At 39.9% G+C, this 24797-nt stretch overlaps 2 protein-coding genes across 6 annotated transcripts; one reads left to right on the top strand and one right to left on the bottom strand.

Moving 5' to 3' along the window:
* Positions 1 to 446: 446 nt before the first annotated feature.
* hif1an (hypoxia inducible factor 1 subunit alpha inhibitor) lies at positions 447 to 17543 on the top strand. Its single transcript, XM_047352391.1, has 8 exons — positions 447 to 882; positions 8781 to 9031; positions 9433 to 9581; positions 14081 to 14226; positions 14318 to 14424; positions 15404 to 15467; positions 15550 to 15660; positions 15963 to 17543. Exons 1-8 carry the CDS (start codon positions 727 to 729, stop codon positions 16017 to 16019), a joined length of 1041 nt encoding a protein of 346 aa, XP_047208347.1. The 5' UTR covers positions 447 to 726; the 3' UTR covers positions 16020 to 17543.
* Positions 17544 to 18332: 789 nt separating this feature from the next.
* cuedc2 (CUE domain containing 2) lies at positions 18333 to 24144 on the bottom strand. 5 transcript variants are annotated; one of them, XM_047350614.1, is made up of 9 exons: positions 23995 to 24144; positions 23301 to 23391; positions 22505 to 22648; positions 22366 to 22427; positions 22142 to 22275; positions 21870 to 22031; positions 20787 to 20851; positions 20638 to 20698; positions 18333 to 20555 (listed from the first exon to the last, which is right to left on the bottom strand). In XM_047350614.1, the coding sequence occupies exons 2-9, from the start codon at positions 23372 to 23374 to the stop codon at positions 20409 to 20411; spliced, it is 849 nt and encodes a 282-aa protein (XP_047206570.1). In that variant the 5' UTR covers positions 23375 to 23391; positions 23995 to 24144; the 3' UTR covers positions 18333 to 20408. The 5 variants fall into 5 exon arrangements, with proteins under 5 accessions (XP_047206570.1, XP_047206574.1, XP_047206571.1 ...); XM_047350618.1 differs by having other exon boundaries at positions 23301 to 23383; positions 23995 to 24111; XM_047350615.1 differs by having other exon boundaries at positions 23301 to 23427; positions 23995 to 24085.
* Positions 24145 to 24797: the final 653 nt, after the last annotated feature.

Raw genomic sequence — 24797 nt, forward strand, 5'->3', positions numbered from 1 at the left:
TAGAGCTCTGTTTCTTTGGCCTGGGTGGCAGCTATATGCTTCCATACCTGTAGGCCTCTCCACATTGATGGAGTAATTAATGCGAAATTGTTGCATTAATTACTCAAAAGTGTTGAGGGCATATACTCCAAATATTAAATATTTTTATTTTCGGTTGTGTAAAATACTGTTATTTTCTCAGAAATTTATTCTGGGTTTTCATCCGCTTTAAGACATAACCGCAAAATAATCACAGATATAAACTCTTGAAATATATCACCCGGTTTGTAATAAATGTTTAAAATGTATGAGTTTCACTTTTTTTTTTTTTAGCTGAATAGCTGAAATAATTTAACTTTTTAATTATTTATAACTTATTAGGACCAATCTGTGTTCCGCACCAGATGACCCGGGCCGCTAGGTGTCGCTGTGGAATATTCTGGGCTACTCATCTGAACGTCTTCCTGCGATTTTTTTGAGCTTGTGTCGTTTTGTTTGCTGCCTGTCACCAGCGTGTAAACATTCACACACGGAACAGAGCTGCGGTGAAACCCCGCAGGAGCCCATTAATTTAATTTATTCACTAATAAACGTGAGCAGGGCAGAAGGCTGTCTTGGTAGTTCCGTTGCAGCAAAACTGTTTCTAAATATTTACATAGAAAAGGAAAGAAAGCAGCAGCAGTTGGACGCTGTCATTGTTTGGTGGACCGATACATCAGCAGCTAAAGCGGGGCTCGTTGAACGACCATGGCAGCGGCGACAAGCGACTGCGGAGCGGCTTTCTCCGGCATCCAGAGCCGGGGCTGGGATGAGTCCCAGCTCCGGAAATACCCTTTCCCAACCAAGTCCATTCCCCGGCTGTCTTACACGGATCCCAGGGCAGAGATGCTTATAAACAACGAGGTAACACAGCTGCTGGAACTTTTGATTTCAACAAATCCTGTTTTCACTGTAGTTGAATGGATTCTCGAACATTTAATGTTTTAAACTGCAAAAAGTGAACTTGAACCGTAAACCTTACTGTATGGCTAAATATAAAGATGCTTAAATACGGAAACTGAGGGTAACGATAGCGAAAGTAGTAAGAAAAAAATCCCACAAGTTTTCAGACTTTATTCCCTGTCCATCTTTCCAAAAACATACAAAAATGTTTTATTTATAAATGTATATTAATGTTTCATTTGCCTCTTTACACCCTGGGTTTATCGTTTGACTGACACTAAACCTCATTCATAGTTAGAATAAAAATAGCATTTCACCCCCTTTAAATTGGACCTGGGGTACCTCAACTACAGGTCTCGTTTTTAGTGCAGAGCACTGTACTAAAATAGGTGTTTTATTAAAATTTTTTTACTAACCGAATAAAAATATCACAGATCTGAACTGTGCTTTGAAAGGTCTGTCATGTCAGACAGTGGCCCCCGAAGCCTGGGTCACAAATATCATATTAATCCCATAAATCTAACATCAGATTATAACAAAATTACTAATATAAATAAACTATATATTTGTTGTTTCTGCTATTTCTTTTACGTCCTTGTGAAATTGACCTACAAGTAAGTAGGTAAATCAGTAGTTGGGGTCACAGGTCTTACACGCTGTTATATTTGTGGGTCAAAAGTCTGAGGAGCACTGGTGTAAGATATTCCAGTATTGATTTGACAAATATAGGTGCTGCAGATCTGAGTCAGAAGATAACTTCTGCATTGGTGCTTTATACTATGGGGAACATACACATAATAACACCCATATTCTGTGCAAAGAAGTAAAGGTAAATGTTCTGAACTGTTGAACTGGGTTGAATTCATTTTATTTTGGCCATTTTCAGTTTGGAGAATGAAGGAATTTAGAAAATGTGTGGAAAGTCAGATTGTTTTAACTTTCTTTCATATAGAGAAAACTGAAGCCTGTTGAGTATCTAGGCCAGCAAAATCCAGGGTATTGATTACACATCAAGTGGTTAAATGCACCTGTAGGCACCATTGTGGGGCCACATTGATGTTAAATCCTGAAGAGTTTACACAGAACAACTAGTAGCAGATCTGGGAGGATTGTCACCTTTTTCATTAAGCCAAATAAACCAAATAGGTCATGGAAAGCAAATGTAAATGCTTGATCCATCTGTTATTAATGTATGATTGATGGTATTGTCCTCTGTATAAAGGAGAGGATTACAAAGCAAGCATTGGCCAGTAAGAGTTAACACCAACAGTACCATAGTAATACATAAAAAACCTTAAATGTTTAGCATGGTGTAATTACTTTAATTATTTCTACTGCCAAAAACATATATATGGATTGTAATATTTATAAAAATCATCTATAGCAGATATTTATTACTTTAATGTAGACTTAAGCAAAGTATTAGAATGAACATGAGCTAAACTTAGTATTGGATTTCAAATAGACATTCTTATTGCACCCAGTAATGTGCAACTTTTGTTGTCCTGCTCTTTTTTCAAACAAGCTGGTTATATTAGTGAGTCCATCTGCACGGGTTGCCAGCCTGCAGTCAGCTGCTTTACTGTAGTTTCAAAACAGCATTGTGTTAATAATTGTGATGGGTGGCACTCCTTTAGTTTCTACATCTTGACTTTGTGTTATTTGTGGCTAGAAATATTTACAAATAGCTGAGTTGGTCTTCCTTGTATATTAGGGAAGAAGGTAGTACCCTTCTTTCAGCCAGCTGACTAGCTGTGCACATCAACAGATGATCTCTCCGACCTGATCTCTGGCATCTCAAAAAATCCACTTTCAACCATAAGAAAGGTATGGATTAAACTTTTAGCCATTTTTAACAGCATTTTGATATACCTGGCTACTGGTGACCGGCCCATGCCTAACACAAAGCTGTTAAAACATTCATTTATAGACACACCTTATGTGTTGTTTTCATTTGTCGTCTGTTTAAAAAAAAAGCACTTTTATCTGGCAGGTGTGCCAGTTGAGGACAGACAACTTAAAGCTTTTGTTTACATTTCCCTTTCATTATTCAAGACTGGGCTGTTGTTTGGGGGGGGGGGGTGGGGGGTGGGGGGGGGATTTCTGGCATTTTGTTCTGATGCACCAAGATATTGCTTTATGAATTAATGGTACTTTCTCTGCAAGGGGCAGTGTTTTCTTCGCATTTTAAAGAGAGTACATCATTTACTTAAAAAATTAAGAGGACACTACTGGTCCTGTTTTAGCACCCGAATAAACACCCCAGTCTGCCTGGCATCCATGAGCTGTTTGCATTCTCCCAAGGCTTACATGTTGCTTAAGATTTCATCTTTTGTGTAATCCAAGTACTGACTGAGATGCATGTTGTAACCTTGCAAATTAGATTCAACATCTGTGTCTTCTCAAAAACGGACCAGGTTTCCTTTTCCTACCCTGCTTTAATTGTGCAGTTACACAAACCTACTACAATGTTAATCTCCTGAGAACTGTTTTACAAGAATAGCATTTATCACTGCGTAATAGTGAACTCCTCCTTTCTAAATGACCTTCAGAAAATGGCACAAGCGATGGAAAAGCAACCTGAGCTGGTGCTGATTTGGCTGAATGTGAGCCTTTCTTGTGTACTCCTGTATGTTAAACTTCTTTCTCTGAAATCCTTCTTGTGAGCAATACAGTTGGAGATAGTTTTTAAATTTCCACACCTATAAGGTAATGCTGTGTTTAAAGGGCAACAGCAGTAGTTTGAATAACAGATGTTAGGTTTGAAGGATGCATTTTAAAGCTGAAAGCTGTTTTTTTTTTCTCTCATCAAGACATTCATTCATTTCAGGAGAAGCTGTTTATTTTCGTTAATAATTGAAAGCACACCCAAATTGATTGTTATCAGATCGGTATGCGGAAAGAAAGCTTCTTTGAACACCTGCGATACTCTACATGCAGGTTGAATAAATGCATCACATTAATGGGTACGATGCTCGCATCTGGGGTGACCTCTGCGACATTTAATCACCTAATATGAACGAGACTGACTTGTCGGGAAATGTAATATTTTATCACTGCTGCTAATAAACGGAAAAGACGAACTGAACGCAGACCGGTGCGTCAAAATGGTCCTGGAGCAGCATCGCACGTTTCCTCCACAGCGCAGAGCTCAGCGTCCTCCGGCGAAAGTGAAAAGAGCCGGTGCAGGCAGCGGGAGCGCGCACAGCGGCCTACGTTCAGTTAGTCACGTAGGCCTCGGAGCTCTGCGCGCGTGACCGCGGCTCACGTACATGTAGATCGCGAGACTACACTTTTTAAAACATGATTTAATGATTTTACCTTTTTAAAAAATATATAATTTATCATATTAAATCGACCATCTCCCCAAAAGAGTCTTCACTGTATTTTGTATGCCACATATGCATGTTTTTGCTTTGCTGCTGTTTTTATGTAAAAATGTGTGCTAGGTGCGTTTTTAGAGTTTTATGTATAATAATTTCACCTGAGAGAGCTTTATAAGAACTTTCATATGGTTCCACAACGAAGCATGTAATGCATTTTAAAAGCACACGTTCTGGAGAAATTTATGTCCCTTAGTTTACTTTGAAACTTGTAAAAGAGTAGAGATCGAAAATCAGGAAAAAATGCTTAATTTTATTTTATTTTGAAAATTAAAGTTCAAATGATTTTGAGCTTTTTTTTGTGGTTTCAATAAATGAGTTAATTACTTGTAAAGGTTATTTTATTTAGATTTATACAAAGGTTGACATTTATTACCGTGGAATATGATATTTCTACTATTAAAAACAGCCACAGAGAACATTCTGCCTTGAAGCACACTATGGGCAAATCCTTAAATTCAGTAAAAACATATATATATTTCCAGTTTTTCATGAAATCCGAACGTTGCAAGAGCTACTTAAGCTTGTGCTTATCTATGAAATCAGTCCAGATTTAGTATCTACCTGAAAATATTAATTTAAAATTCTGCATGTTCCCAGGTAAAGGAAATACAGCCATGATCAGCAGCAATCTCTGACTATTCAGTTCAGTTTAATTTAAAAATAGTTAATTAACCCTAAAGAGAAATTCAATATGTCTTTAATAGTCACAAAAAAGTTTTCTGGATATGTTTCTTTTAGGATGTCATTAGGAGTTTTTCGAACTGCAAGTAGCAATAACCAATAAACCAAAACGTCTTTAAGGGGTCTATGCAGTATAATCACCAAAAGAGTGATTAGAGCAAAAATGGAAGCACTCACCGATAGCTGGCTGCATGAAAGAATTTCGGTCTTAAAAGCTAGTATTTCTTTTCCAACTGTTTTTTATTGCATACATTTGTGACATCATTACTTCTTAATGAAACAAATAAAGTCCAATAGTTATCAAAATATAGTTACATTTCTAAAAGCGCCATTATCTGATAACGTAATGTAGCCCTGTAAGCTGCTGTTTGTGTGATGTCTGCAAGGCGCTGATAGCAGGGGCATTATTTAAATGTAATATGTTCACTTCAGTGCATTATATCCTGATGGGTAAGGTAAGGTAAGTTTATTTATATAGCGCTTTTCAGTAACGAGACACTCAAAGTGCTGTACATACAATTACAATACAATCACAAAGAAAATAAACAGATACAGACACAGCTACAATCCTTCTAAGAAATCTAAAAATCTATGAATCCTGAGAAATCTAATAGTCTCATCATTCCACTGAATTCTAACTAGGGAAGCTGAGTCACTGGTACAAAACAGCTTTGATCCACATTTTCAGGTGCTAATGATATATTGCTTTTACTGGTACTGAAGTTGAACTAAGTAATAACAGTCCATTGTAGTCTAATTAAGAAAGCTGGGTCATTGGTGTAAGAGCAGCTAAAGTCCAAATTACTACTAATAATTTGCTTTTACTGGTAATCCTTCTGAGAAATCTGAAAATCTATGAAACGTAATGAAATCACACATTTAGGTAAAGTAAGATAGGAGGAAAAAAAATCATATTTCAGTTTGAAATAGTACAAAAAACCTCAGCAGGGGTAAGCAACACACACATAAGTAAAGATTCAGCAAGGGTACGGTGGAATCTTGAGGGTGCAAATGTAAGTCTGAGTGTGTTTGCAAGAATTAGACTGTCAACACTGATAGAAGCTCAATTGTCCTTGAGAAGAGAGGTGGAAGTTTTATTAATTGGCCGCATAGTCCTATCAGCACACAGCTGGTAGGGGGGGTGCTGAGGAAGAGCATCATGTTTATATAACACCCAGGAGATATTTTGTCGATGGCCAGTTAGCAGAAGTTGCCAAGGCCACATTGGGCAGCCAGATTTAGAAAAACAATAAATGTTGTGGTTCAGGCAGTTGTGAATTTCCAACTACAGGTCCTTCTCAAAATATTAGCATATTGTGATAAAGTTCATTATTTTCCATAATGTCATGATGAAAATTTAACATTCATATATTTTAGATTCATTGCACACTAACTGAAATATTTCAGGTCTTTTATTGTCTTAATATGGATGATTTTGGCATACAGCTCATGAAAACCCAAAATTCCTATCTCACAAAATTAGCATATTTCATCCAACCAATAAAATAAAAGTGTTTTTAATACAAAAAACGTCAACCTTCAAATAATCATGTACAGTTATGCACTCAATACTTGGTCGGGAATCCTTTTGCAGAAATGACTGCTTCATTGCAGCGTGGCATGGAGGCAATCAGCCTGTGGCACTGCTGAGGTCTTATGGAGGCCCAGGATGCTTCGATAGCGGCCTTTAGCTCATCCAGAGTGTTGGGTCTTGAGTCTCTCAACGTTCTCTTCACAATATCCCACAGATTCTCTATGGGGTTCAGGTCAGGAGAGTTGGCAGGCCAATTGAGCACAGTGATACCATGGTCAGTAAACCATTTACCAGTGGTTTTGGCACTGTGAGCAGGTGCCAGGTCGTGCTGAAAAATGAAATCTTCATCTCCATAAAGCTTTTCAGCAGATAGAAGCATGAAGTGCTCCAAAATCTCCTGATAGCTAGCTGCATTGACCCTGCCCTTGATAAAACACAGTGGACCAACACCAGCAGCTGACACGGCACCCCAGACCATCACTGACTGTGGGTACTTGACACTGGACTTCTGGCATTTTGGCATTTCCTTCTCCCCAGTCTTCCTCCAGACTCTGGCACCTTGATTTCCGAATGACATGCAGAATTTGCTTTCATCCGAAAAAAGTACTTTGGATCACTGAGCAACAGTCAAGTGCTGCTTCTCTGTAGCCCAGGTCAGGTGCTTTTGCCGCTGTTTCTGGTTCAAAAGTGGCTTGACCTGGGGAATGCGGCACCTGTAGCCCATTTCCTGCACACGCCTGTGCACGGTGGCTCTGGATGTTTCTACTCCAGACTCAGTCCACTGCTTCCGCAGGTCCCCCAAGGTCTGGAATCGGCCCTTCTCCACAATCTTCCTCAGGGTCCGGTCACCTCTTCTCGTTGTGCAGCGTTTTGTGCCACACTTTTTCCTTCCCACAGACTTCCCACTGAGGTGCCTTGATACAGCACTCTGGGAACAGCCTATTCGTTCAGAAATTTCTTTCTGTGTCTTACCCTCTTGCTTGAGGGTGTCAATAGTGGCCTTCTGGACAGCAGTCAGGTCGGCAGTCTTACCCATGATTGGGGTTTTGAGTGATGAACCAGACTGGGAGTTTTAAAAGCCTCAGGAATCTTTTGCAGGTGTTTAGAGTTAACTCGTTGATTCAGATGATTAGGTTCATAGCTCGTTTAGAGACCCTTTTAATGATATGCTAATTTTGTGAGATAGGAATTTTGGGTTTTCATGAGCTGTATGCCAAAATCATCCATATTAAGACAATAAAAGACCTGAAATATTTTAGTTAGTGTGCAATGAATCTAAAATATATGAATGTTAAATTTTCATCATGACATTATGGAAAATAATAAACTTTATCACAATATGCTAATATTTTGAGAAGGACCTGTACCTTAAGAGTTTTACTGGTATGTCTCAATTGCAAATTCAAATAGCCAAATTTCTGGTATTTTCCGCAGATCTGGAGCATACGACTTCTCCAAGATTATATCCTTTAACCTCTGAGTCCAACCGCTGCCAGGCTGCGATTTTGTTTAAGAATCGTGTCCAGCTTGCGATTCTGCTCTCTTAACATTTCAGTCCGAGTGTTGATCGCTCTACAGACTCCATCCAACATTGCAGGCCGCTTCGGAATGCTTTGAACAGCCGCCCACGTTTTGCGAATCACTCGATAAGCCAGGTGACCACTAACTCCAAAAAGCAGAAATCCTGTTATCAAAAGTTCAAATATGTACACATTTTCTATGTCCTCGACCGACATCGTAGTCAGGCACACAATCTTCCACTGCTGCCAAGAATCCATTGTGTATCCAGAGAAGAACGTCCCGCCTGGACAAAAGGGTCTCCTTTACCCTGTCTTCCCGTTGAGAAAAAAATTAGATCAATCACGTTGAGAGTCCAGCTGACCAAATCCATAATTTAAAAGTTTGGAGGATATGCAAAGCAAGGCTCTGAGAAAAATACAGACAAAAAGCAGAAGCAGGGATCAGCAGGGAGGGAGGGAGAGAAAACGCGTGTCTTCCACCGAGAGCAAGAGGATGAAAAAAAAAAAAGCTTTTGTGATTTAAATTCTTGTCATTTCCCCCTCTGTGCATCGTAAACTGAGGCGCTAAACAAGGGGCTATTTCTTGTTGATCCATATTTGTTATTGTTAACATTATTTATGATTATACATTGTTTATCATTTAATGAAAATGTAGCCTGTCTTCCAGAATTCTTACATATAAAACAGTTATCTAAGGATTAGCAACTAATTGTTTAAGTATTCCTGATCTTCTTCCAGGAACCAGTGGTTTTAACGGACACAAACCTCGTATATCCGGCTCTCAAGTGGGATATCCCATACCTCCTGGAGAACATTGGAAATGGAGACTTCTCTGTTTACACCTCAGAAAACCACAAGTTCCTCTACTATGACGAGAAGAAAATGTGCCACTTTATGGACTTTGTTCCCAAGTCTCGTCGAATGGAAATGAAATTTTCTGACTTTGTGGATAGCATGCATAAAAGAGAAGAAGCGGGAGAAGATGAGAGGTAAGGTCTGAGGAATGAGACAGAAGAAATGCACAGTACTGCAAAGTGTTGAGGAAAATATAGACCTCTGTTATACAGAGCTTGTGACTAAGCAGTTATACAGGAGCTACATGTGGGAGGCTTATTTCTGTGACCTGACTGATCTGGCAGCCCATACTCAGATCAGATACCCAAGAGACATCGCTGTTAAACCTGGTGACCCTCAAAGTGGCTGTTATTTAGTAGGATTTCCACTGTCTGCCTCGTTCAATGCCATATTTCCCCTCAGTTTGTTGTTTTTTTTTACAGTCTTATTTGCTGCACTTTTAAAATGAGCAGGACTAAGGCTTGTTTTCAGCCCTCTGATTGTGAAATGACGTCACTCACACTTAAAGCATGTCCCTTTCCTTGTGTGTTTCAAGAGTCTATTTGCAGCAAACGCTGAATGACACAGTAGGAAAGAAGATTGTTCTCGATTTCCTTGGTTTCAACTGGAACTGGATCAACAAGCAGCAAGCCAAGAGGAACTGGGGACAGCTGACATCCAACCTGCTGCTTGTTGGCATGGAGGGTGAGCTTCTCATTTCCTTTCTGTAATGCAACTGTAATGCAACAGTACCCATACCCCTTAAGGTTTTCCCATTTTCTTCATATTACATGAAGTCCAAGGAACACACTATACAAGTTAGAGATAAGGTTGTGGAGAAATTTTATGCAGTTAGGTTATAAAACAATATTCCAAGTTTAAACATCTCACATAGCTTATTTCAGTCATGGAAATAGTGTACCACAACAGCAAACCCGACACAGCTAACCAGACACGGCTGCCCACCTAAGCTGACAGGCTGGACAAGGAGACCATTAATCACAGAAGCAGCCGAGAGATTGGTTGCAACAGTGGAGGAACTGCATAGATCTACAGCTCGAGTGGGAGAATCTGTTGACCGGACAACTATTAGTAATGCACCCTGCCAATCTGGCCTTTATGGAAGAGTGGAAAGGAAACTGCAATTGCTAAAAGAAAACCATAAGAGGTCTGGTTTGCAGGTTGCAAAAAGCCATGTAGGGGACACGGCAAGAAAATGTGGAAGAAGGTGCTCTGGTCAGATCAGACCAACACTGAAGGTGATGGCCTGTGTGGCAGAAAACCCATGTTGCACATCACCTTAAACACACCATGTCTACTGTGAAACTTGGTGGTAGCATCATGCTGTGGGGATGCTTTTCTTCAGTGGGGGAAGGGAAGCTGGTCACAGTTAATTGGAAAATAGATGAATCTAACTGTAGGAAAGTACTAGAAGAAAACATCTTGGAGGTTCCAGCACGAGAATTACCTAAAACATACAACAAGGGTTTAGATCACATATTCATGTCAGAATAGCTCAGTCTTGTCTGACATGAAGTACTGGCCTCAAATCAATCTGTGGCAGGACTTGGAAAACTGATGTTCACAGATGCTCTCTATACAGATTGACTGAGATTGGACAATTAAAGAAGAATTAGCAACCTTTTCTGTCTGTAGATGTGCAAAGCTGGTAGAGATACACCCCTAGGCTGGTAGAGACACACCCCAAAGTTGGTAGAGACACACCCCAAAGTTGGTAGAGACACACCTCGAAGCCGGTAGAGACACACCCCGAAGCCGGTAGAGACACACCCCAAAGCCGGTAGAGATACACCCCAAAGCCGGTAGAGACACACCCCAAAGCCGGTAGAGATACACCCCAAAGCTGGTAGAGACACACCCCAAAGCCGGTAGAGATACACCCCAAAGCCGGTAGAGATACACCCCAAAGCCGGTAGAGACACACCCCAAAGCCGGTAGAGATACACCCCAAAGCCGGTAGAGACACACCCCAAAGCCGGTAGAGATACACCCCAAAGCCGGTAGAGATACACCCCAAAGCTGGTAGAGACACACCCCAAAGCTGGTAGAGACACACCCCAAAGCCGGTAGAGATACACCCCAAAGCCGGTAGAGATACACCCCAAAGCCGGTAGAGATACACCCCAAAGCCGGTAGAGACACATCCCAAAGCTGGTAGAGACACACCCCAAAGCTGGTAGAGACACACCCCAAAGCTGGTAGAGACACCCAAAAGCTGGTAGAGATACACCCTAAAGCTGGTAGAGACACACCCCAAAGCTGGTAGAGACACACCCCAAAGCTGGTAGAGACACACCCCAAAGCTGGTAGAGACACACCCCAAAGCTGGTAGAGACACACCCCAAAGCTGGTAGAGACACACCCCAAAGCTGGTAGAGACACATCCCAAAGCTGGTAGAGACACATCCCAAAGCTGGTAGAGACACACCCCAAAGCTGGTAGAGACACACCCCAAAGCTGGTAGAGACACATCCCAAAGCTGGTAGAGACACATCCCAAAGCTGGTAGAGACACATCCCAAAGCTGGTAGAGACACATCCCAAAGCTGGTAGAGACACATCCCAAAGCTGGTAGAGACACACCCCAAAGCTGGTAGAGACACACCCCAAAGCTGGTAGAGACACATCCCAAAGCTGGTAGAGACACACCCTAAAGCTGGTAGAGACACATCCCAAAGCTGGTAGAGACACACCCCAAAGCTGGCAGAGACACACCCCAAAGCTGGTAGAGACACACCCCAAAGCTGGTAGAGACACACCCCAAAGCTGGTAGAGACACACCCCAAAGCTGGTAGAGACACACCCCAAAGCTGGTAGAGACACACCCCAAAGCTGGTAGAGACACATCCCAAAGCTGGTAGAGACACATCCCAAAGCTGGTAGAGACACACCCCAAAGCTGGTAGAGACACACCCCAAAGCTGGTAGAGACACATCCCAAAGCTGGTAGAGACACACCCCAAAGCTGGTAGAGACACATCCCAAAGCTGGTAGAGACACATCCCAAAGCTGGTAGAGACACATCCCAAAGCTGGTAGAGACACATCCCAAAGCTGGTAGAGACACACCCCAAAGCTGGTAGAGACACATCCCAAAGCTGGTAGAGACACATCCCAAAGCTGGTAGAGACACATCCCAAAGCTGGTAGAGACACATCCCAAAGCTGGTAGAGACACATCCCAAAGCTGGTAGAGACACATCCCAAAGCTGGTAGAGACACATCCCAAAGCTGGTAGAGACACACCCCAAAGCTGGTAGAGACACATCCCAAAGCTGGTAGAGACACCCAAAAGCTGGTAGAGATACACCCTAAAGCTGGTAGAGACACATCCCAAAGCTGGTAGAGACACACCCCAAAGCTGGTAGAGACACACCCCAAAGCTGGTAGAGACACATCCCGAAGCTGGTAGAGACACACCCCAAAGCTGGTAGAGACAGAGACACATCCCAAAGCTGGTAGAGACACATCCCAAAGCTGGTAGAGACACATCCCAAAGCTGGTAGAGACACATCCCAAAGCTGGTAGAGACACACCCCAAAGCTGGTAGAGACACACCCCAAAGCTGGTAGAGACACATCCCAAAGCTGGTAGAGACACATCCCAAAGCTGGTAGAGACACATCCCAAAGCTGGTAGAGACACATCCCAAAGCTGGTAGAGACACAACCCAAAGCTGGTAGAGACACATCCCAAAGCTGGTAGAGATACATCCCAAAGCTGGTAGAGACACATCCCAAAGCTGGTAGAGACACAACCCAAAGCTGGTAGAGACACAACCCAAAGCTGGTAGAGACACATCCCAAAGCTGGTAGAGACACACCCCAAAGCTGGTAGAGACACACCCCAAAGCTGGTAGAGACATCCCAAAGCTGGTAGAGACACCCAAAAGCTGGTAGAGATACACCCTAAAGCTGGTAGAGACACATCCCAAAGCTGGTAGAGACACACCCCAAAGCTGGTAGAGACACATCCCAAAGCTGGTAGAGACACAACCCAAAGCTGGTAGAGACACATCCCAAAGCTGGTAGAGACACACCCCAAAGCTGGTAGAGACACACCCCAAAGCTGGTAGAGACACATCCCAAAGCTGGTAGAGACACCCAAAAGCTGGTAGAGATACACCCTAAAGCTGGTAGAGATACACCCTAAAGCTGGTAGAGACACATCCCAAAGCTGGTAGAGACACACCCCAAAGCTGGTAGAGACACATCCCAAAGCTGGTAGAGACACATCCCAAAGCTGGTAGAGACACATCCCAAAGCTGGTAGAGACACACCCCAAAGCTGGTAGAGACACATCCCAAAGCTGGTAGAGACACATCCCAAAGCTGGTAGAGACACAACCCAAAGCTGGTAGAGATACACCCCAAAGCTGGTAGAGACACATCCCAAAGCTGGTAGAGACACATCCCAAAGCTGGTAGAGACACATCCCAAAGCTGGTAGAGACACATCCCAAAGCTGGTAGAGACACATCCCAAAGCTGGTAGAGACACAACCCAAAGCTGGTAGAGACACACCCCAAAGCTGGTAGAGACACATCCCAAAGCTGGTAGAGACACATCCCAAAGCTGGTAGAGACACATCCCAAAGCTGGTAGAGACACATCCCAAAGCTGGTAGAGACACATCCCAAAGCTGGTAGAGACACATCCCAAAGCTGGTAGAGACACAACCCAAAGCTGGTAGAGATACACCCCAAAGCTGGTAGAGACACATCCCAAAGCTGGTAGAGACACATCCCAAAGCTGGTAGAGACACATCCCAAAGCTGGTAGAGACACATCCCAAAGCTGGTAGAGACACATCCCAAAGCTGGTAGAGACACAACCCAAAGCTGGTAGAGACACACCCCAAAGCTGGTAGAGACACATCCCAAAGCTGGTAGAGACACATCCCAAAGCTGGTAGAGACACATCCCAAAGCTGGTAGAGATACATCCCAAAGCTGGTAGAGATACACCCCAAAGCTGGTAGAGATACACCCCAAAGCTTTTAGAGACACATCCCAGACAAGCCCCAGGACTGCAGGTGACGTTAGAGGCGATTTGTTTTTTTTTTTGTAAGGAATTTTGAATAAAATGATTCATTTTCTTCAGCTTTGAATTAAACACAAGTTTATGTTGCTGTGTCACATAAAATACCACACTACACATAGAATTGCATGTAATATGTTTTTTATCTTCTCAGGCAATGTGACACCAGCACATTATGATGAGCAGCAGAATTTCTTTGCACAGATAAAAGGCCATAAAAGATGCATCCTCTTCCCTCCAGACCAGTTTGAGTTTCTCTATCCCTACCCTGTCCATCACCCCTGTGACAGACAGAGCCAAGTAAGTTATGCAGTTTACATGATTTTAAGTTCAGGTCATTTTGCTTAAAGATACATTCATATTTTTCCATTTACTCTTTTCTTTTTTTTAGGTTGATTTTGATAACCCTAACTATGAGAAGTTTCCAAATTTTAAAAATGTTGTTGGCTATGAAGCTGTTGTGGGACCTGGAGATGTTCTCTACATCCCTATGTATTGGTAAGATGTGATTCTCTTTGATCTTACTATAAAACTATGCAACATTATTAACTCAGAGTAGCAGCTTTCCTCTGTTCCACAACCACAAAGTTCTTTTACACCCTATTTGAGTTGGTCTTTATGTTCTCTGCATTTAGCAACCAAACAAACTGTTAACACTGTTGGAATTGTGCTGAGAAAGAGTTCTCACATCAGCTCAGCTCTTACGTTATATACAGAATATGCAGCACTGGATTAAAAATAGCTTTTGCTTTGTTTACTCTCTGTGATCAGAGTCTGGTGTTACCTGAAAATGGATCACAAAAGGTGGAAGCCATGTAGCAACTCTGTGGAAAAAAACACAGCTGAGCTCACTTAGCACAAGCTAACTCTAGATGGACAAAAAGGCACTAATTCTGCATCAGACAAGTCCATATTTCGTCTTGCTTTTTTAAGAAAACCAGATGTTCCACATGCCCAAATAAAGGAGACCATCCAAGCTGTTTTAGGTGCTATAAAACACATTTCTGAGATAGAGTTTGGGTGGAGAGTCCTTGGTGTTCTCGACATCCAAATTTGTGTAAATATCATTAAAACCACATTCGGTTTGCTGTTTTCCTTAAATGTCTGCAGACCTCTTAACAGGGTAGTGCAGATAACATGTAGTTCTAACATTGCGGTATCATGAAAAGCTTTACTGTTCTGCTTGCAGTCCAGATCTGTTTTCTGTTTGTCATGAATCACAACTGAAATACGTTTTTTAAAATTGCTAAAATAAGAAAGCTTACATTTTGTAAAAGTTGAGAGATCTTGTTTAAAATTCTTCAGATTATGTTCAGTTTTCAGATTATTAAAAAATGAATCAAATAATTCTACATTTAATTCTATTTATGTTTCCTTTCCACCTTTATGTTAACATTTTCCAAGCACATATTTAAAAAAAACCCACCTTTTTTATATCTCACCTCTCAGGTCATATCATATTTCTCTTGTTTTGAAGGTGGCATCACATTGAGTCATTGTTGAATGGCGGCGTGACAATCACTGTTAACTTCTGGTACAAAGTACGTATCTTTGAGTCATTATGTTGCTGTTTTTAAAATGTTCCCACTTCATATCTGTTTAACCTGTTTGTCTTTTGTTTAGGGTGCTCCCACACCTAAGAAGATAGAATACCCTCTGCGAGCTCATCAAAAGGTTGCCATCATGAGGAATATTGAAAAGATGCTTGGAGAAGCACTTGGAGATCCCCATGAGGTAAAAGCGTACTTTTAAGCCCTTTTTTACTGCCATCAAAAAAAGCAGGGTATTACAGCTATTATCAAGAGTACTTTATGCACATGAATGTCACATTGTCTATTTCTGGAATATTTCAATAGGATCTATCTTTAGGTCACGTTACATTGAAATCCCTCAGGCATGCTGACACCCCCCTAACAACCCAGTTACTGTGAATATTCATGGCTAATTTAATCTTGTACAGAGGACGCCATTTAGGACAGAGAGCTTCCATGATAAACCTCATCCTGCAGTAAAATCCTGTTTTTTGTCCCCTGCAGGTTGGGCCTTTACTGAAAACAATTATCAAAGGGAGATATGACCAGGGCCCCAGTTAGAGCTCCAGCCTTGCAGCTGCTGAATGGACTGCTCCACAAACTGTTTGCATGTGAAGAGTGTTTTGTCATTGGAGATAAGTGGCAGTGCACGGCAGCAATCAGCCATAATGAAATAATTCTGCTTCAGTCTCAGAATGCCGTTGCCATAACAACTGCACCAATTAAGGAGGAAGGAAATGAATTAAACCATTGGGATTTCAACCAACTTGAAGAAGCTCTTTTTTTTTTTTGCCGTTGGAGTGAAGACATGAAGATATATTTCCTTGAATCAAGTCTTACAATTTTTGCTTTTGGCCTTAAATTTTAATTTTGTACCTTCAAGGAAACCTCAGTGTTTGGAGCACTAGTGGATTAGATGAGGGATAAAATATAACTTATAAAGAGGACCTATAGAGAGATTTTTTTTTATCTACAAGGAATAATACAGTTGCCACTTAATTTAAAAATACAACATTAAATTCTTCTATTTCATCACAAAACAACTTCACAAATGACTGTTCTTTAGTGTAATTTATCTACATTGTGTAATTTCATACTAATATGCAGTCATTTACCAGGAAGACTTGTCATGATTTAAAAATAAGAAAAAATCTCAGTTATGGTATGGTATGAATGTAAAACAGTGGGGTGTAGCTGAAGGTGTGATTGCTTTTTCTAAATGTTTTTGCTTGTTTAATTTGTATTTTAATAGCTTTACTGGGTTTGGAGTCAAGCAATCCAGTAAAAGGTGGAGTGCTGAAAATAAATGCGTTGCAACTTTAGTTGCTAGTACAAGTCACTGTTAAAATCTAACAAAACTACAGCGGGTTAAATGGTACAAATGATAAATATTATTAAATGCTACCAGTTGACTGAACTAGTAAGGCCATCTGCTGGAATGTAGCTTTGTAAAAGCCATTGCTGTGCGGTTTACAGCACCATCTAGTGGTCCGGTTTGAAATTGCTTGTTAAGCTTCTCCCATTTTTTTAGAATAGCAACTAAGATAAAAGCAGTGTGTACAAAAATACAATTCCTGTTTAAAAAAAAAAAAAAAAGCTAAATTATTGTCATTTTTTCAGTTATCAATGCACTGAACTCTTTTCATGCCTGTGTGAAGGTAAACACTGACTTAAAGCCCAGCAGCCAGACACTGTAAACGTCCCTCAGATCCAAAGGACAGGTTGATATCCGAGTTTCTTTATGGCTTTCTTGAAACCTTTCTGAGCAGTTTTTGCATGCGGCAGAGCAGAGTGAAACAAAAGAGCAGAATATTGTGTTGTGCGCCAAACTCACATTGAACCATGCAAATTGGACTCATTGGTATTCAGAAACATTTGGTTGAAACAGATTCTTAACCTCTTAATAGCGTGCATATGTATTTACTAATTGTACTCTCTTTAGAGAGTTTTAAATCATGTGTAAAAATGTAGATGTTTTATTTTTAGGGTGAATCATTTACTGTATGCATGTGCTTGATGCTTACATGGCAAAAAGGAAGCTAATTTCAAACTTTTTTATGGCATTAAAAAGCTTTAAATCTGAAATTGTTTCATTAATACAGTTTGGAATATGCAATCTCCTTTCAAGGACTGGTAGCTTCTGATTATGGAGTGCCCGGTCTACCACTACATTAGGCAATGCCACATTTCTAGATTTTCTTTATAAAATCCTTAACATTTGAATACAACATGTTAAGTTTAAACCTTTTTAGAGAGATGTTTTCTTGCAGTAAAACAACACAATACTGAGATTGGATTCTGGACTTGGATCTGTCAAATAGGAAATGTAGTATCCTACGATAAATGCAGATTCTTTGAAGAAGTTTGGGAATTTCTGGTTTGTAAATATAGCAGTTTAGTGCTTTGTTTGTTATCTCAGACCCAGTTCAACCTAAAAGGTTGGAGTTTGTTTGATTGAGTGTGTGGACAGGTGTCTTTTATACAGATAGAGTTCAAACAGGGGGAGTTAATAAAGGTAATGAGTGGAGAACAGGTGGGCTTCTTAAAGAAGAGCTAACAGGCCTGTGAGAGCCGGGATTCTTACTGGTTGGTAGGTGATCAAATACTTGTCATGCAATAAAATGCAAATTAATTACTTAAAAATCACACAATGAGATTTTCTGGATTTTTGTTTCAGATTCTGTCAGAGTTAAAGAGTACCTATGATACAAATTAAAGACTTCTACATGCTTTGCAAGTGGGAAAACCTGGAGAAACGGCAGTGTATCAAATACTTGTTCTCCCCACTGTAAGTAAAATGGCATTCAGTCAGTAAGTCAAAAACAAAAATAGTGATGGGTAAAATTAAAAAATTAAACTTAGAAAGCATGCAGATTTTATGTAAAACAACTGCATTTATTAAGCATTAATAGGCCTTTGTCGTTTAGAAAATGGAAGGAGGAAAAACAGTCTTGAAAAAAATTTCTCCAAACTCGATTTTTGATTTGAAAATGAAAAAAGCTAATTCCATACTTTCCAAGATTGTGTAGGAACCCTGTCAGTTGGAAACAACTGAATATGCAGAGTAAAATGTTTCACTCCGATTTATCTGAATAACTTGTATTGATGGTAGCCTACAAAAATTAGGATTTACTATTAACTGTTTATCAGGCATTTCTTCAAATCATGATAGAAAATAAATCTGCTAACAGTTTCAGAGAGGTCCACTCCAAGCTCAACAGTAACACCATTGCATGATAAATATAACATCACATCATCTTAACATCCAGTTCTGTTATACTACAGTCAGGGAAACAATATATCACAGTTTTCAAATAGCTGTGTATTACTTACACTAAATAGGTAAAATCCTGGGAAAGAAAATCAGATCAGCTAAAGGTACAATTAACATTAAAAGAGTTCACCCATTTTTACAGTCGCAAGTGAAGCAAAATTCACACACAGACACGAATGAGATGAGAACCACAGCTGTATTTTTTTTTACCTGAAAGCACACTACCTTAAATCTTTGCTAACACAGTCCAATTTCCAAGCTAAATAAAACAATGATTTGCAAACCCTGTAGAAACCCTATAGATAGAGATTTGATGTTTACATATCGTGACGCAGAAATGTGTTTAGAGACCAAGGGCTCAAACTGCTGTTTTGCGCACATTATCCTAATTTTGCTTTTTATTTTAAGCTGCCAACAAAGGGCCTCCCATGTTGGTAGTGTTTTTTTTAGAATAACTTAAATGTCTTAAGTAATATTTCTATATCTTTTTTGTATGTACTTCTTTTACTGCATGTAGAGTTTAAATTTTTATTTATATCTGCAACCATAAACTATTTTCACTGATCGTAGCGATTTCTAAATATGCAATCCAGGTTGTTTGTCCTAAACGCACCTGTGCCTAACACTATCTTTCCTTTATGCTACTAGATGCATTGGTTACTTCTTCACCCATACAGCATTATCAGTTATGAAGATTTACTGTTTTCTTGAGGCTAAGGAAATTGTAACACCTGATAATGTTTTAGCACGTACAGTTGTTGGGGTGTCTGTTGAAATATTACAGATAGATCAAATTGAATGTGGAAATCAGATGTGCCATTTCCATTGCTATTTTAAATGAAACTAAGGGCTTAGAGTTGGTTTGCAAATCATTGCCATGTACATTTTATGAAGCCAAGAAACTTATTTCAGAAATTCAGTTCCACAGGATTTAAGATTTTTCAAATTGAAACATTTATATATCAAAAATAAATATTCTGATCTTTAAAATGAAGCCCATCAGGATCATATTTTACTGAGTATTTTGGGGAAACCCACAATCCTCTATTCTGATATTCTACACAAGAAGGGGTTATAGTTTGTTCACTTCTAGAAAAATCTACTTGCTGGGCAGCAAACTTACACATTTTTTAATGTAGCTTTCTGGTAAAGCCTTCATCACTACAAGAAAGAACTTGGAGCAATGATGGTATATGATGAGACTAAAAAATCAATTGATGAAAGCTTAAAAGAAATCAAATACTAAGACATGTCCAAAACCAACTTCGACAGCACCACTTGGACAGCACCACAAGATGATAGAAATGTTCACAAGTTTTTATGTCGCCCCCCCAAAAAAAACAAAGCTGTCAGTGCGACATCAGACCTGCTGAGGTGGCCAAAAACAAATCAGATAGGGTGTTTGTTACACAAGCAAAAACACCAGTTACAACAGCATGACAAAACTATCAAAAATGTTTCAAAAGCAACAGCGATGCAACTAAAAAAAACAAAACAAAGGTTTTATCCAAGGCATGATGGTTAAGAACGTTTTAAAATAAGCCACTGCCACTGAAAAACGCTTTCTATTCCGGGGGCGGGGGGAATACATCAAGTTCAGGTTAAAGGAGATGGATAAAGAAGAAGTAGTGTAAACAATGCTGTAACTAGCTGCTTGTACAGTGCTGTACTCGTCATCAATGGAACCTGTACTTTCGGGCCGGCTTCAGGTTGACGTAGGTCTTCTTCATGTCCTCTGTCTCATTTTTCTTCACAAGTTGATATCTCTCTCCTTTGGTTGTAACCACCTGGTTACCATGGTAGCGAACAAGCTTCTTTGGAGCCTGATAAAGGAAAAAAGTTGTTTTCATTGCAGAACCCAAAAAAACTTTATTAAAAGGGAATATACCCAAAAAAAAAACGTACGTCTTTGGGGGGAACGGGCCGATGTGTTTTGTTATCTTCCTCACTGTCCACTAGCATGTACCTGTAGAGGTAGAATTGAGATGGAACATGGTGATTGACCTGTGGGAATATTTTTGTTTAACAGTCATGATATTAACCATTTTACTTACTTCTCAAGGATGCTCTCTTTAAGTTTCTGGTCTGCAAGTGAGGAAATGCTCTTCCCTTGGTTTGCCTGAGACAGCAGAAAAAGATCAACCCAGCTGTTTATTGTGCCGTGTAGAAGTACTCATATATTTCTTACTACTGTTTAATCACGCTACAACTATAAACTTTAATGCATTTTACTGGGATTTTATGTCACGGACCAGCACGCGTGTTGCATAATTGGAAGGTTGACAGGGAAGGTTTTCAAATAGTTTTCAGTTTTTTGTTTTTTTTTTAACCTGTATTTACTCTGATGCTCCCAAATAAAAATAAATAAATCCAGTGCAACCAACTACTTTCAGAAGTCAGCTAATTAGTCAAGACAGTCTGTTTACTTTAGTAGTTTTACAGTATTAAATCAGCCTGAATACACTATCCACACTATGAAACGTGCTGGCACCATGCTGTGTGGACGCTTTTCTTCAGGATGGACAGGGAAACAGAGGCTGCAAAACACTTGAGAACAGGACAGAGGGCCATCTTCCAGATGAATGATCCTAAACATGCAGTCAGAGCTACAATGGAAAGGCTTAGATCGAAGCATGTTCCATGTGTTCAAATGATCTGGTCAAAGTCCAGACCTAACTAACCCCCACAAAGAAATTGCAGCAAGAGTTGAAATTTGATATTCCATCTAGTCTGACTGAACTTAAAGCCACTTTGCAAAGAAGAATGTGGAAAGTGTCAGCCTCTAGATGTGCAAATCTGGTAGAAACCTTTCCTAAAAGACGTGTAGCTGTAATTTCAGCGAACAGTTTTTCTGCTAAGTAAATCATGCGGCTGAACACATCTTCATGCCAACACTTTTCAGATTTTTATGTGTAAAAGAAAGTGACCATCCATCCTTTTACCTCCATTTAAAATTTATTTTTGTTGGCCTGTCACATAAAGTGCCGATTATTTATGTATCGAAATTTGTGGTTTTAACAAAACAATGTGGGAATAAATTTAATTGGGCTTGAATACTTTTCTAAGCAGTGTACCTTAAAGATGGTAGAAATTGATAAAGATAAAGTTAAATGTTTCTCTGTAACAAAGAGACTTACATTAAGAGGAGTGGGGCTGAGCTGGACATCGCCCTCTATGATAAGGCGCACTGCTTCCTCCATGTCCCCTTTAGCAATGGAAAGGGCGCTTCGAGCCTCTGACAAACGGCACTTTGGAAACATCTCCAGAAGGTGCTGCTCCTGGGTCTCCCACTCAGACAGCTGAGGAATACCATATTCATAGCTTTAACTGCTACAGTTAAAAAAAGTATAAAATCAAACTCAAGCTTGAAGTGGAGGGTAATCCTGCCAATGTGTGTTGGCTTGGTAACCTTGGCTGTAGCGCCCTCTGTCTGTGTTTTAAGGCACTGAGGTTCTTGTCCTGGTGCTGGTTGACTGGTCAGGGCAGTAAGTTTCAAAGAAACCTCTTCTATTCCTGTCTTAGGCACACTGTTTTCTTTATTAGCTAAAAAAGGTAATATAAGATCAAAATCAACACTTCATATCATAGGCCTGCCACAAAACTATACTTGAGAAAAAACAAAGAAACACTTACCCAATGTCCGAGCAGTGGCCAGTTTTGAAGCCAGACTAAACATCATTTCACAAACCTTGACACTGGAAAGTAAACAAAACAAGTTTTAATCAACATCAAATGACAGCACTACAGTTGAGACAAAGTGGGACTTTGTTACCTGTCAATTTCGGCAAACCCAGGTACGTAAGCTTCCAGCATTTCTCCAAAGACCTCCACGTCGAAATTCTCCTCAACGCTCTGCTGAGACCCCAGGTCCTCGAGGACTCCAGTGATGTACGACAGAAGAACATCATCCAGTGTGCTGCATTGGAAGGGCGGAAAGTAAATCTCCATTGGGTCACTCCAGTTAGACCATTGGTTTACTCAAAAAGAACAAAAAATATGAACCTCTAAGTCAACTGGAAAAACGTAAAAACCTTTTGACCTTGTTTGTAACGCTTCGTGAAATCCATTATTGACATTTATGGTCGTGAAATCTATTTATTTATGTTTTCAGATGAAAACATTCATAGCCATTCATTTTCTCGACTCCGTTTCCATCAATATGATGGCGGAAAAAAACAAACCAAAATGAGAGCATTTCAAACTTTACTCCAAGTTAGCATCTCAGGCACTTAAATCTGTCAGGTTGTTGCTTCAAGGGCAGGAAAAAAGCTATCAAATATTGCATCAAAGCAGTCTTTTGCAATTTTTCACAAACTGATATTATGATGAAAACTGGCATTAAATATATTGTCCAGTTCTAGTAAGAAGATTCTACAAAAAAATGACACTGTGCTCTGAAATATAGAACCTATATATACATTTTAAGTAGCCTAATGTATATTTTTGTAGATATGATAGAAGATAACCAGAAGGGTAACCAGAAACCCCACGAAAATTTGCATGAACTAATCTTGCAAAAAGGCTAAAAATCATGTTATTAAGATGACTATGCCTGGAGAGGGTCTTACCTGAGATCTGCATCAGGAATGTAAGTCTGGATAAATTCGTGCAGCGCACTGTGGATGATTTTGTGGAGGTCCATGTTGTTCTCCTGTTTTGCTATAAAGCAGACATGCAGGTCAGGCCCGACTGCAGCTGATACACAGAAGATGATCAGGGTAGTTGTAATTGACAGCAGCGACCGATAACTTTAAATAACCAAAACCGGACAGCTGCTGTTCATCTAACAATTAAGGTTAAAACCTAAATAGAGGTTTTACCCCACCAAAAAAAAAAAAAAAAAAAAAAAAAAACATGTCATAAAACAACGTTTTCCGCGACGTTTGGCTGTCAAAGCTAAACATGTTAATCCTAAAACTACCTCACGAGCAACATCTGAACAGCATCATGACCTCTTTTGTGTTAGCTTTGTTGTCCTGTTAGCACATTAAAGAGCTAATGGTTATCCCAGCTGCTAAATTATCATAACAGAAACCACTAACAATGAGTAAATAATGCATACTAATGGCATTGCTATCGTCAACGTCACGTAAATAACGTCCTTTAGATGAAATAAGCAAAATATTATGTAAGAGAAATAACGGAGAACTAGCGCTGTCAGCTAACAAAAACAACCAGTAAGCAAGCTAAGGAATTACAGTTACCAAGGTAACTGTAATCTGGTTATTTGAAACAAAACGACTGTGACGATGTAAATATTACCGTGTCAGAGATTATGGATGCATGAAGTTTGCAGTTTTCCCCAGATGTGAGGATGAACAGTACAGAGGTTATGCAGGCTCGATGAATCTCGTTAACCCGCACGCTTCAAAACATTGGTTACGTCACTTCCTCTAAGTGTAAACAGGCCTATCAGGGATGGGCTAAAGGTGGGAAAGAGTCACGGGGCACATGGCTGTATGAAACAAAACAAAACACGATAATCTCATATGCTTGAAAGAAAACTATAAACAAGGCGCTTTTCAGGCATAAAGCAGACATTAGAGACGCTCTCGTTTTAGTTCTGACCATGAAGACATGATAAATCACCAGTATGCACACAACACCAAACACAAAACCATAAATCAAACACTGAAAAATCAGATGACAAGCAATGTATCATAATTGTGAAGTGGAAAAATAAATTTCACAAATAAATATCCAAAAAGTGTGGCATCCATTTGTTTTCTTCCCCCTTTACTACGAAATGATTCAATGAAATCCAGTCCACCTGTTCGTAATTTAATTTAGGTACGAATATAGCTGTTTCATGAAGACTTCAGAGGTTTATTAGAGACTTTAGTGAATAAACAGCATCATATCGATCAAGGAACAAACCAAACAGGTCAGGGATAAAATTCTGGAAAAGTTTAAAGCGACATGAGATAATAAAACAATATAAAACAAAAGCTCTGGAAATTATATGGTCATCCACCTAAACTGAACCGAACAGATTATACAAAACTATGGCTCTGCGGAGAGATAAAAACAAATTCATAATCTTTAGACCTTTTTTTTGAATAAAT

Source organism: Girardinichthys multiradiatus, chromosome 22 (genome assembly GCF_021462225.1).
Source record: "Girardinichthys multiradiatus isolate DD_20200921_A chromosome 22, DD_fGirMul_XY1, whole genome shotgun sequence".
Lineage (NCBI taxonomy): Eukaryota > Metazoa > Chordata > Actinopteri > Cyprinodontiformes > Goodeidae > Girardinichthys > Girardinichthys multiradiatus.